This window comes from Metopolophium dirhodum, chromosome 2 (genome assembly GCF_019925205.1).
Source record: "Metopolophium dirhodum isolate CAU chromosome 2, ASM1992520v1, whole genome shotgun sequence".
Taxonomy (NCBI): domain Eukaryota; kingdom Metazoa; phylum Arthropoda; class Insecta; order Hemiptera; family Aphididae; genus Metopolophium; species Metopolophium dirhodum.
The window spans coordinates 39,333,282-39,347,627 of record NC_083561.1 but is presented as its reverse complement, the minus strand read 5'-3'; the positions used below and the strand labels follow the sequence as shown (position 1 = coordinate 39,347,627).

At 25.3% G+C, this 14,346-nt stretch overlaps 1 protein-coding gene across 1 annotated transcript; it reads left to right on the top strand.

Moving 5' to 3' along the window:
- The first annotated feature begins 601 nt into the window (after positions 1–601).
- LOC132938636 (MATH and LRR domain-containing protein PFE0570w-like) lies at positions 602–14,254 on the top strand. Its single transcript, XM_061005574.1, has 12 exons — positions 602–793; positions 6,159–6,223; positions 6,434–6,546; positions 6,612–6,780; positions 6,839–6,927; positions 7,021–7,214; positions 7,288–7,548; positions 7,630–7,767; positions 7,878–8,027; positions 8,104–8,179; positions 8,251–8,559; positions 11,697–14,254. Exons 2-12 carry the CDS (start codon positions 6,165–6,167, stop codon positions 14,003–14,005), a joined length of 3,867 nt encoding a protein of 1,288 aa, XP_060861557.1. The 5' UTR covers positions 602–793; positions 6,159–6,164; the 3' UTR covers positions 14,006–14,254.
- The last annotated feature ends 92 nt before the right edge of the window (positions 14,255–14,346 follow it).

The window sequence follows — 14,346 nt, the reverse complement described above, 5'->3', positions numbered from 1 at the left end:
CAGAACTACAGATATATCATAATGTATATTATATACCTAAGCCTCTAACATTATGAACTTATTGATTATAATTTATAATAAACACCCCTGGTCATTTGTATAACTTATAAACAAAGTGTATACAAATACAGTATTCTATATAATCTATCTCTGTGTCTCTGTTCCCCGTAAGTTGACACATCTTTTTTTTTTTCGCACGTGAAGTATGGTGAAAATGTTGTGACAGTGCCGTTCACTACGTACGAACCGTGGTGTTTCGCGTTGTGAAACTGTAGAACTTCAGTGAATTATATAATATTATTGTCTATATTGTCACAACATGTTCACCATACTCTGAGTGTATAACCTTCTTAAAAATTACATAGGCAATATAACACGCAGTATTTCGGTACTATGTTTAACGGTGGTTACCACCACGGTAGTTAACAACCAGTTGGAATGTGTTTATGGGGACAGTTCAGTTCCACGATAAGAAATTATATGGGATGGGATATGAATTTTATCGTTGGCACTACTGTTGAACTTGTCCATTCAGTCCATTCAGTTCAGTCAATTTGGCCCACCCACTGAATAGTTGTTTTTACCATATATTGTTGTACACAGTTACTCTGAAGTCGCTATTCGCCATATTTACGTCATCTTGGTCATGCGCACGTTATTGCGGCGTTTAGTCGTTTCGGTTGCTCTGAAAATTAATTAAAAATATACTAATATTATATCAAAAATTACGTTTATTTTATTCAGTTTATTGTTTGTTCAACTGTGAATCCAGTTTCGAGTATTGACATTTCAAGTAAGATTTTTTTTCATCTTAACATGGAATTACCTTCTTATGATAATTTACTTCACATTTATATATCTTGGTTTGCCATTAATCTAGTTGTAAAACGTACAGTATTAGTAGTTACTGGTGCCCATAGAACTTACATTAATTGTCAAGTAAATCATTTCCATAATTTGATTAGTTTCTTGACTTATAAAAAACTATAAGTTTTTAAGTGGAAACTGGTAGGTATTTCAAGTGACATCAATCAATTTGTAACTATAATCCATGATATAAACAACATGGTATGATCGCAAAAGTCCAGGTTTGGTTCAACTCCTCGCAATATGTCACTTGCTTACCCATATAAGATTTTCGTTAAATTATTATTACTATACCCTACACTATGTCACATGCCTACAGAAGGATTAGACCCCCAAAAAGCTCCGATCATACCTACCATGTGGTTTATATCATGCTATCAACCAACTCATCAAGGCTCAAAGAGTGGCGGTTATTGGGTTATCCTATACAATCAAGCTATATTGCCCAAATAGTTATAATTTAAATTTATTATTCATAATCAAATTTTATTATTTTACATAGTTACACATTAGCTACTTGTACTACAATACAGTATAGTAATATTTACTAAGTATTGTTTATTAGTTATTTATTTATTTTAAGAGGCGACCCTCTGGTAACCTCAATCCATTGCTATCAACCAAGACCTACCAAGTATTTGTTCAATAACTGCCATTGTTACTTGAAAAAAACATATTATGTCTTCTTTTAAATAAGGATCCTTGAATCTTTGTATTTGAATAATTAGAAAAATATTATTTATTCTCAAAACATAAATAAATAATTTATTGAATCTTGTAAAAATCAATTTTTCAAAGAGTGTTAGTTAAATATAATTAAATTACACACATACCTATGTATAAACATTAAGCAACTAAATAGTGCATTACAATAATATATATATTACGTATTTCATTTAAACATAATTTAATAGGAATAATAGTTAATAGCCAATAGGTATGTTCATTGTTCATCATGGTATAGTCATCTGTATAAAAATGGGCAATCAAAGATTCATAAAAATAGTAAACTTGTTATTTGATAATTAAGAATGTTAAGTTGGGTACCTACAATTTTATAGTTGACTTATAATAAATAAAATCTACGCTAACATTTAATATACCTTATGAGTCATGACTGATATTAATTAGAACAGCGTTTCCCAAAGTGTGTTCATCTGAACTATCTCAAGGGTTCCATCAGATGTATGTGATTATTGAGAAAATTATTCTATATTATATTTGAATTATTTATATAAAAATTATTATTTTAAATTATTTAAAAAAAGTTCACCTAAATAATAGTTACTATATAATAGTTATTATAGTATAATTTTTTTATAAAATATTTGTTGTATGTACTTGAAATTGAACAAAATAAAATTATAACTCATGTACCTATAGACGTTGTCATTATGTTAACGATGTAGATTTGTAGAATGTAGATAAACGTGGCAACGCAATTGCCAGTAAATTGTGCGATAAAAACAACTTATGTGCACGCGTTCGCATTTGATACAACCGATACATTATATCCGTAATCGTAATGAGTTAAATTTAAGAGATTATGATTCAGTTGGCATATAGTTGTCATACTTAGTGTACATTACTGCGTTATTAATTATTATAAATATAACATAAGTACAAATAAAAAGTTTGCCATTCATAATTGGCTTAGAACAGGACAGTTGTTGGCCAAAACAACAAGTAATAATATTGATGAGACTGTGACGTCTTCATCAACAATAGAATCTCAACAAGTTATATTGAAAGATGCTATTCCTAGTTGTTCGGTAAGAAATTTGAATAAAATTAGTTAATTTTTAGTCGTTTCGAGTCTTGTAATTACGCAATGTTATCCATGCTCGAATATGAGCATTTAATTGAAATTAAAAGCATGTCATCCTTAAAACAGAAATTTGAATCTGGATCTTTAAACGAGTTTTCGATTGAACTTAAGGACAAATACCCATCTTTAGTTGAAAAAGCTATTTTTACTCTATTACCGTTTGTAACAACCTACCATTGTGAGGCTGGTTTTTCCTCTTATGAGTAAACAAAAAGTAAATACAGAAATAGATTGAATGCCGCTCCGACCTACGAATTAAAGTTTCAGATATAAAACCCAATTTTAAAACTACTGTAAATCAAACAATGAAACAGTCCATTCTTCTCATTAAAAATATTAATAGTATGTATATTTTAAAATCTAATTAATTATAATTTGTTACAAATAAATATTTGTGATAACTAAATGATAAATGTTTGTTATTTAAATAAATAAAATTTTCATTGAAAATTGTTTTTTAACTAATTGTAATAAACAATAATCATTAACAATTTAAAACATTTTTTGTTAGATTTCAAAACAATAGTTGATCTTAGATGATTAACAGCGACCCAGGGCCTCCGGGGTGTATTCAGCGGGTGAATTGGGTGGGCATCCATTTTTAGGAGTCCAATTCGAAGACAGATTTGGAAAGATAACATTTAAATCTTATACATTTTTTTAGTTCTAAAATATGTTATCCGGGTTTACTTTATTGAATGAACAACAACATAAACCTTTGTCTGTTAATAAAGGGTTTAATAGTTCTGAACAAATTTACAGTATGTATTTTAGTAGTCTTGGAATAAAATCATCTATTACAAAAATGATAGAGGATAATATTTTTGAGTGTTTGAAATATCGGTTTTTTTATTTTATTATTTGTCATAACAAATAAAAAATGTTGGCAAGTGGGTGTCGCTTTGCTGTACTACTGTACTACTGAAGGTAGGTTACAAATAGGTCACTGTAACTGATGGTGTTAAATTTTATTTCAATGATATAATAGGTCAGTCGGCCTATGATATTACCCTAAATATATTTGATAATATTATTGTGAATAAAGTAATTTATTTACCTATTTACGTGGAACATTGTTTTAGGAGGGCTCCAGCGTATCATGTTTTAAGAAGTAATATTTAGGCAGTTCGTAAGACATGTACATTTGGGCTATTTCTATGTATGAGAAGTAAATTAACATAAGTGTGTGTAATCTGTTATCACTTTTGTCACAATGTCACCCACCCAATTCACAAAATACGGATTCCTGGAACTACGATAGTAATAATAATAATAATAATTATAATACCTACTACCTACCTATTAAAAATTTAAAAAATATAATATAGTAAAATTATTAATAAAAATGCTAGAAATCTTTCTTGAAGACTAGATGTTAAGATGACCATCTAATTATGGTAATTAATGATTACTTATGGTTTATAAATTAAATTTTAAATGAAAGATAAACTATTAATAATATAATATTCTTCAATTCAATGATTCTGAGCAGAGCATATTTAGTATATAATATAGTATATTATACAAATTTTTGTAACCAAGGAAAAAAGTGAAAAAAAAATGATCTTTTACCAAAATATTTACCACATTATTCTCTATCTATATTTTAAGTTTATTAAGATTGGTTTGTGTTTACAAAACAAAAAATAACAACATAACCAGCATCTACGCTCTGCACTCAGGATCTAACATTTTGATCGATAAACACTTATATACTCTATTAAAAATTATAAACTTCTAATATATTTTATTGAAACTTTAAGTCCAAATATTTATATATTCGGTAGGTACTATTAATATTTTACTAATTTATTTTAATAATATTTTTATTAAAATTGTAACTATTATACTTATTCTTGATAATACGCACATTTGTATATGAATTTCAATTATGATAGGCCACTGCAGGCATAACGTATTGTCATACATAATGGTACAACAATGTTAGGTATATGAATATGAATTACGATATTTAGGTACCTACAATTTAAAGTAAACACTAAATAAGTAATGAGTAACGACTAATGACAAATTAAATTAATATATTCATATGGGTATCAGTTATCTGTATAAATAAATGTGAAAATGAAAACCTTTGAGGCCTATGTTCCTAACCTATCCAACAAAAATGTTTTATTATTAAATAGTAATCTTTTCAAATTATATGTTTTAATTGCTCCGTATACTCAAATTTACTTACTATTGGTACATGTGATAATTAACTTATATATTTATAGTTATAACTTATAATTATAATAAATTATAAAATATTGGTTTGTTAACTTTTTACAAACTAATTTTAATATAATAATTTATTATACGAGTTATTTTAAAATACAATTTATGAATTACGATTATTGTTAGTGCATAATTAATAATTATGTACCTGTATATACCTACCTAATAAATTATATTTTTTTTAAATCATTTTTTCCTAGGACTTTTTCCATTAGGACCAGTTTTCCCGGACTTTTTTTTTCCAGGCCTTTTTTTACCATTTACAATTTTACACACAATTTTACAGTGACTTATATAGTTATATTAATAAACGGTTTTACTTGCCTATTTTCAACGTACATCACCCCAGCCTCATCCATTTGGAATTCTTGAATGTATTTCACCTAGATATTTTTAATACATTTATTTATAACTTATAATTAATAATCTATTTAACTCTAATCTAACTTATGTGAGAGTATAATCTAGTGAACATCATAGGTTTTTTGATTTATTATCAAAATTTTTATGAAGATGTCTATTTAGTCTTGTAAAGTACTTGAGTAAAAGTATTAAAATACTTTTTAAGTACTCAAATACAAATTATCTAAAAACTTTTTAAAAAAATACTTGGACAAAGTATTTTAAATAATTTCTTAAAATATATGTATTTAATATAAAATTTTTGATAATTTTTTATAGTTTATTTATTTTCTAATTTCATTTTAATCACTTACAAAAAAGAAAAAATGGAGAATATATAAAAATATATTTTTTTGTCTGTAAATTATTCTCATCTTCTATTTTATAAAAAATTTAAAGTTTTTGAATGATCTATATACTTTTTTAAAGTATTTGTATTTCTACTCAAACACGTATTTATAAACTTTTTCAAAATATGTATCTGTACTTTAAAAAAAATATACCTTTCAGAGACTGGTCTTTAGTGTACATGTTTTAAAAATATTCTGTAAAAACTGTAAAAGTACTTCAAATACCAACTATCAAATACAACAGCATGACATACTTTTAGCCCCTATTCATGTTGAGGTTATATTATAAAATAATAGGTATATCATATAGTTTCTTGTTATTTTTAAATGTCAAACATTTAAACATTATAATGATATGTGATTTACTTAATGTATAGATTACATTTAATGTCATATTTAATATATTATATATCAAAATATTAGTTACATCTCTATTATAGATTTTAATGTTTTATTATCCGTCCATATTATAGGTAAACATGAATGGGTCAAACAATATCAAAAATGTAGATCATAAAGGCGTATCAAAAATTTACAAGTAAGAAAAAACAATGCATTACAAATTACAATGCTTAAATATAGATTTCTTTTACCTTCTATATGGTTAAGAACTTAGTATTGTGATATTTTAAATATATTTTTACATTTTTATTTGATTAATGGATAATTGTGTATGATTAATTTTGGATTAATATGGTGTTTATTGTTAATTGATTTATTTTTTATGTTACAAATTTTTATTTTGTAGAATATTTGAAGAAATATATTTGAAAGCACCTACTTTTTTAAAGGATCTGTCAAACAATTCTGTAGGTATTGATAATACAGAATCCATACGTGAGCAAATTGATTTTAAGAAAAGTATATATATATATATTTTTTTTTATGATTATAATTTATATAATTAATAATTATTTTATTTTTAGTTGATACAAAATTTAAAAATGGAGAATACTGCCTCATTACTGATGCAATAAAAGATATAAGGACAGTATTCTTAAACTGCTATTCATTTTATGGTGCTAGAAGTAATCATACTAAACAATCATTAGAACTTGAAAAACTATTAGAAGAAAAAATTAGCTACCTTGAAAAGTAATAATTATTCATTTATTTTTAATTTTGTTTCTATAAACAAATGATTCCCTTTTAGAAATTATAAATTACTGGCTGATGTTAATCTTACATTAAATTTGCTAAACATCGAAGGAAAACCTAGTTCCAAATTGAGATATCCAAAAGGTATATTGTTAATTTATTTTAATTATTAATAATATTGCACATTACCTAATTCATTATAATTAATAAATATAATTAATGAAATGTTATATTTAGATGTGTATGATTCAGTATTATTACGAAGTGTTGCACATTGTCCCCCTGGACGATTAAAAAAATATCATAAAACATTATCTAATACTCTTACCACGGATAAAGATGATGCACATATTTTCGAAAAAATATTAAGTTGGGAAAATGAAGTTAATTTTAATGATGTATTTCATCAGCATATAAGTTCAATGTGGGAGGTTAATATACAGTTATTAACTTAAGTTAGACATGTTTTTACATTAAGTCTGATTGATTTTCTTTATGTTTCAGCTACCAGAAATAGGTAATTTTCTAGCTATTTTATTTAAAAAACTTGATCATGATATTATTAACCAAGGTGAAATTGAAAGAATGTTTATAATGCCTAAAGAATCTACAACTATGAGTAAAGTAATGACTACTCTTTTAATGCCAGTAAAAAAAAATAAGAGTAATCATCTTATGCCATATAAGGTTTGGTCTGAAAAACTTTCAAAGAATGTATCAGATTGGTGTAAAGTTTACCATACAAAAAACCAAAATAAAGTCATTGTTAGTAATGTTTTTAATTTTAATCAAATTTATGTTTAATATTTATGTAGAATAAATAATAAAAAAAATTGTATGTTTTAGGCAATGGATTTACTGGGTATCCATCCAGATTTTTGGACTGTTGTGAATGAAAAAAATCCTTTAATTGAAAAAGAGTATAGTGAACTCTCGTATTTTATAAAAGTTTGGCTTGTAAAAGGACTTTGTGATTATGTTACTGTGAGTTTAATAACTTATATACATGTATTAATAATATCCAAAGTGTTACAATGATTGTTAGTTACCTATATATTATATTTATTCATACTTTTTATATATATTTGTTTTAGATTAAATTTAAAACTATAAATGATATTGTAACCAATTGTAATGCAAGACAATGTACTATATGGAAGAACGATTTGGAAACTGAGGAATATTTCTTTTTTGATTCAATGCCAGATTTAAGGATATATTATTATAGCATTCCATATGATGAAGTAATCATTTTTAAGTTATAATTTATATAGTTTGAATGTCATTATTATTATTATTATTATTATTCTTTTTGTTAAGCCATGTCTTGAATTTCTCGAATCAGTAAAAACTGATAATGAAGTAGTACAATTTGAAGATAAACTAACTATGAATGGTATGTAAATTTCCCCAAAACTTTTTTATTAGTAATTTATATTTTATATGACTTATAAATTATTTTTAAAGATTTTTCTGAGGGTTTTCATATGATACAAAAAGGAAAACATTTTAAGCTTATTGCTGATTCGGTAGAAAGTCTTCGGGCTTTTGTTTATGAATTGGATATGGAAGAAAAATCAGTTCCTGAAAGTTTAATAAGCTCTCTAGAGAATTTTATTGTTAATATTGAACCGGAAGAATATAATTACATTGCCCTGAACAATGATTCTAAAATACAATTATTTAAGGACTGGGAATCATATTCTGATAGAATTCAGAAGGATAAAGATAATATATCAGTTTGGGAAAAGAAAGATTCTAAGTCAATAGCTAAAAGTAATATATATTTTAGGTTTTGAGCAAATCAATGAATGTATTGATTTTATAATGTTTTTTTTTCTGTGCCTGTCATAACCTTTTGGGGCAGTAAAAATGCATACATTTTCAACTTTAATATATTTTTTTAGTACAATAGTGAACTTAGTTGGCGCATATAAAGGGGAAGGGGTAGGTCAAAAGTAAAAAATCCCAACATAGTATAGTTTTTTAAATATTTTGACTCTTTTTGAACTATTTTTTGAGATTTGAAATATTTGAGATTGGTTTTAGGTTTTTCTATATATGTTGATAAAAAAATTATAGATGGTCAAAAGGCTTAAAAATTTAATAAAATGTTCTTCATACAAGAATTTCAAAAAAAAATTGTAAATCTACAATTATTTTTATAAGTTCAAATTTTGAAAAAATAGTATATAAAAAATTTTTTTTGGCAAACTTGGCTCGGTACCAAAAAGTCAGTCTTAGCAAATAATTTTTCAAATAACACAATGATTTATCATTGAATTCAAATTTAAAACATCCATTACAGTGACCCTATTCAATGACAAAGTGCACTCAACCCGTACTATATAACAGAGCTGTAATCTAAATCGCTCTGCTGTTAATTAAAATTCTAAAATATTATTATATATATTAAAACTATATATTTTGCCTTAAGTAAAAATAAGTTTATAGAGAATGGTTGACTGAAAATATAATATGTAAAATATACAACACCTATTGTAAAAATAAACATAAAATACAAACATCATTAATTAATTTCTTCAAAATCAGATTATTTATGTTTTTAAACAATTTATAGTATTTAATTGATTTTTATTAGTTATTAATGACTTGTTGAAAGTTGATGGACTTAATTTTCATTTCAATTTTAATATTCAAGAAATGAAAATTACCAACTGGTCTATATAAGTTTTTCTTCGACTGATCAAAATTTAAGGCACTATTTTTATAGGCATTTTAAATTTAAATTTTACCAAAATTTCATGTTTAAATTAAAAATATTCCAATATTATTTTTTTGTACAGTAAGTCATTGTTGAATGTTACCTCATTTAACATTGTTATTACATCTAAAATTTTTATCTTTGTGTTCTGTTAAACGATGTCAGTTTCAATATTACATCTTCGTTCAATGACATGTCTTTTTTATTCATTAGGTACTGTTTATTTAATGGCATCAAAACGCCCGGGAATGCCTTAAATAGCTTACAAAAATACAAAATACAAAATAAACAATTAACTAATTATTTTAACAAAATTGAATATTATAAAACATTTTGAAACCCATGAGCAAGGAGGGACATTTCTACCTCTTACCAATTATAATATTAGAACTATCAACACAAATGCAGTACAAAAATACATTAGTTATGAGTTCAAATAGTAAATTTCACCTTGAGTCATTTAATGGAAAATATGTAAATAATTTTGAGAACATGGATTTTGAACTAGAACCAACACTAAGTGTCAGATGTCTAATATTCTTTCAATATAATTCTAAAATTTCAATTGATGAGTCAAGAGAAAATAGAAATATTACCGTAATAAATGTGTTCAATTTTAATTCTATGATTTAAAATCATTGAATACAAAAATAAAATAACTGAGAAAACAGTAAAAAAAAAAAGTAAAACCAATAATACTATTAAGTATACTTTATGATATTATTGTGATGAAAATAATTCATTTTACTATTAGTAATATAGTAGATTCAATTAATTTTTGCCGAAAAAATTGAATTTAAAAGTATTAATGTGTATAAATTGTAATATATTTTAAAAGTTTCAAGTACCTCACATAATATTTTTGAATTGCAAAAAAATAACAATTATTATTCTTTGTTTAAACATATAATTTTGTCCAAATTGTTAAATTGAACTCAAATGTCTATAAAAAAGAAATGTTTATTTATTTTTTGGATTGTTTGGATACAGTATGAACTATTTATGAGAATCCTCATAACATTTTCAATCCTAGCTATAAAAATTTATCATTTTATAAATTTTTTATATAAAAAAACAATCATGACTATTGTCTCAAATGTTTCTCAACTGGTATAACAACTTATGATGAACCTTGTATTAAATTTTCATGCATTTTGACCAAACAACATTTTTTTCGTCATTTATTGAAAATAAAACCTTTAAAAAAATTGAAAATGTTTATAAATAGCTCAAACCTAGTCAAAATATGTTGAAAATGTATGATGCATAGAAAATGATAAAATACATCTGATGAAAATTCCAAGTACCTACCAAAATAAAAAATATTATATTAATTAAATATCATATATCTTAACTTCAAACGCTCATCAATAATTTATTTGACTTAACTGTAAATTTTTTTTTTATTAAATGTAGGAAAGCTTATGGAGAATATTGTATTTCAATTTGAAATCTCAGATACTTATAGAAACATTTTTATAAATTTCTAACTGAAAATAATTTGCCAATTTTTGTGATTTTGATGAATTTTGTTAAAATTCCAACTTCAGATGCCCATAAAAAATAATTGTGGATTAATGCTCATTTTTTTTTTTAATTTTGACTAACAACAACTTATGGGAAACCTTGGATTACATTTTCAAGGTTTTTAACATTGAAAAAAAATTTTTATTGACAACAATTTTAAATAAAATCTAAAATTACATTTTCTCATGCCTTTAAATAGCTCAAAAAGAGTCAAAATATTTTATACTGTATAGAAAATGGCAATATAAACATTCAATAAAAAATTCATTTATCTTGAATTTTTTTAGAGTTGCACCATAAAACAAAACCAGTTTATTTCCCTGACGCTTATGAAAACAATTGAGATTTTTTACTTTTAAACCCCCAAAGTACCAACTATACCTTCAGCCATGAGAGAAGGAACCTATTTGACATATACCAAATGGCACAAAGGAAACGGGGCCTCGTAACAGTCACTGCCGTTAGTCTGCAAGTGCGAAACGGTTTCCTTCTCTCGTGGCACGGAGTATATATTCACTTTCCTACCAGAAAAGATGCTGAAGTATTTTTAGTGCCCCAAAAAATGACAGACATTGTTTTTTTGATTTTATACTCATAATAACTTTACTGTACGCCTGTACTACGAATTATTCAAGCTAATATTATATTTTTTACATTTTAGCTAAAAATGAAGAATTAATTATTACTGAGAAACGTCAAAGAAAATTAATTGTACTGCAAAACTTTGATATAAATGAATCTGATGAATATGTTAGTGAAAATGATAAATCCTTATCTGATTTTACTGATTCCGAAGATGAATGGGGTGCTATGAATCAGCCTAAATTTAAAGTCAAACAACCACAGCGGACCCCTTCTAAAAATTTTCTTGAACTAGAAAAGCGTGTAACGAAAGCTGAGAAAATGTTAAAATATGATACTAATCAGAGTGATGTAAAGCAATTGAGATATCAAGATAACATTTCAAAACGCAGTACACATAAAATGTGTAAGAATAATAATAAAGATAAATCTATCAAATCAGTTAAATTACTGAAAACTCAAAATAAAGGGAAAATATGTAGTAATAACACCAATACATTACCATTAGTTAATGGTAATAATAAAATCAAAGAACCACTTCAAACACCTCCTAAACGTATTAAACTAGAAGAGCAATTAAGGGAAGAAAATACTATTTTAAAACACAGTTCAATTAAAGAGTTTGATAAAAAAGATAAAAACATCAAATCGGTTAAATTACTGAAAACTCAAAATGAAGGGAAAATATGTAGTAATAACACCAATACATTACCATTAGTTAATGGTAATAATAAAATCAAACAACCTCTTCAAACATTTCCTAAACGTATTAAACTAGAAGAGCAATTAAGGGAAGAAAATACTATTTTAAAACACAGTTCAATTAAAGAGTTTGATAAGAAAGATAAAAACATCAAATCAGTTAAATTACTGAAAATTCAAAATGAAGGGAAAATATGTAGTAATAACACGAATACATTACCATTAGTTAATGATAATAATAAAATCAAACAACCTCTTCAAACACCTCCTAAAAGTATTAAACTAGAAAAGCAATTAAGGGAAGAAAATACTATTTTAAAACACAGTTCAATTAAAGGGTTTGATATGAAAGATAATAACATCAAATCGGTTGAATTACTGAAAACTCAAAATGAAGGGAAAATATGTAGTAATAACACCAATACATTACCATTAGTTAATGATAATAATAAAATCAAACAACCTCTTCAAACACCTCCTACAAGTATTAAACTAGAAAAGCAATTAAGGGAAGAAACTACTATTTTAAAACACAGTTCAATTAAAGGGTTTGATAAGAAAGATAAAAACATAAAATCAGTTAAAATACTGAAAACTCAAAATGAAGGGAAAATATGTAGTAATAACACCAATACATTACCATTAGTTAATGGTAATAATAAAATCAAACAACCTCTTCAAACACATCCTAAACGTATTAAACTAGAAAAGCAATTAAGGGAAGAAAATACTATTTTAAAACACAGGTCAATTAAAGGGTTTGATAAGAAAGATAAAAATATCAAATCAGTTAAATTACTAAAAACTCAAAATGAAATAAAATGTAGTAATAATACTAATACATTTGTTAATGGTCATAACCAAAGATTGGTTGATACTAAAAATATAGATATTGTTTGTAGTTATGAAGAAGTAGTAATTCATAGTGATACAGAAGAAAGCCAAAAGCCATGTGATGGCTTAAGACAAGTAGAAATTATAAACCTAGATGAAGATATGCAAAATGATTGTGAAGTTTTTAATGATAATTTTGAATCATCAACTTTTACTGAAAATAAAAATAGAAAGTCCAATGAACAAAAGAATTATAAACAAACAGAATCGTCTGTTATTTCAATAGAAGATGATGATCCAACTATTATTATTGATGGTAAAGATGATGTTCAATTTATTTCGATGACTAAAAAACCTAAGTGTTCACCTTTCAAAAATAATAAACCTTGTAGCTTAAAAAGTCATTTAAATAAATCATACAACTCTGCTTCTGCAAACAGGCGAATAACCCCCACCAATTATATTAATCATAAAGCAAAATCATCTATAATACAAAAACTTTCACAAAACATTACTATTATGCCTGCAAATGTTAATATACCTAAAGGCATTGAGGTCACTATGGTTAAGACTCCACAGACAAGATTAGACTACATTTTTAATTCAGTAAAAAGAAAGGCAAATGGCCATCCACCAGATAACCCTTCAACAATTAATGTCAAATGTGAACTTATTTCAAAGCCAGATTTAAACGGGGAAGTTAAGTTTTTTGTTAGACTACCCAATGGTAATGAACACCCTGGTCCTAATGAGCTTATCAATCAATACCTTAAACAGCACAACAACCAATTACCTGATTATTGGTTGGTACCTTTACCAGTAGAAGTTGCCAAACAATATGGTTTTAACTAAAAAAAAATTATCATTATCTAATATAAAATCCTTATTCTTATGATCCCAATACATTTATTTTAAAGATTCTAGCAGTAAAATTAAAAATGTTTTACATTTGTTGTTTCTAAGATTTTAACTATTTAATTTTGACATTGTTAATTTTTATAATAATTTTAGTTGAGTTTATATCTATTTCTGTTGCATATATTATTATGCATATATTTATAATGATATAAATACTGTAAGTAAATATGTATGTACTACAAATTACAATTTTTTATTACCTACTGTATTACTAATTATGTGATAAATTACTAATATAAATATAAATATGAAAATAGCATTATTTCACTAACAGC

What these genes read in the sequence shown, in the direction of transcription:
- LOC132938636 (XM_061005574.1), top strand. Translation starts at nt 6,165, where the DNA reads ATGAATGGGTCAAACAATATCAAAAATGTAGATCATAAAGGCGTATCA. An exon ending in AAAATTAGCTACCTTGAAAA is followed by an intron (nt 6,781 to 6,838) that starts GTAATAATTATT and finishes ATTCCCTTTTAG; the next exon opens with AAATTATAAATTACTGGCTG. An exon ending in AGATAAACTAACTATGAATG is followed by an intron (nt 8,180 to 8,250) that starts GTATGTAAATTT and finishes TTATTTTTAAAG; the next exon opens with ATTTTTCTGAGGGTTTTCAT.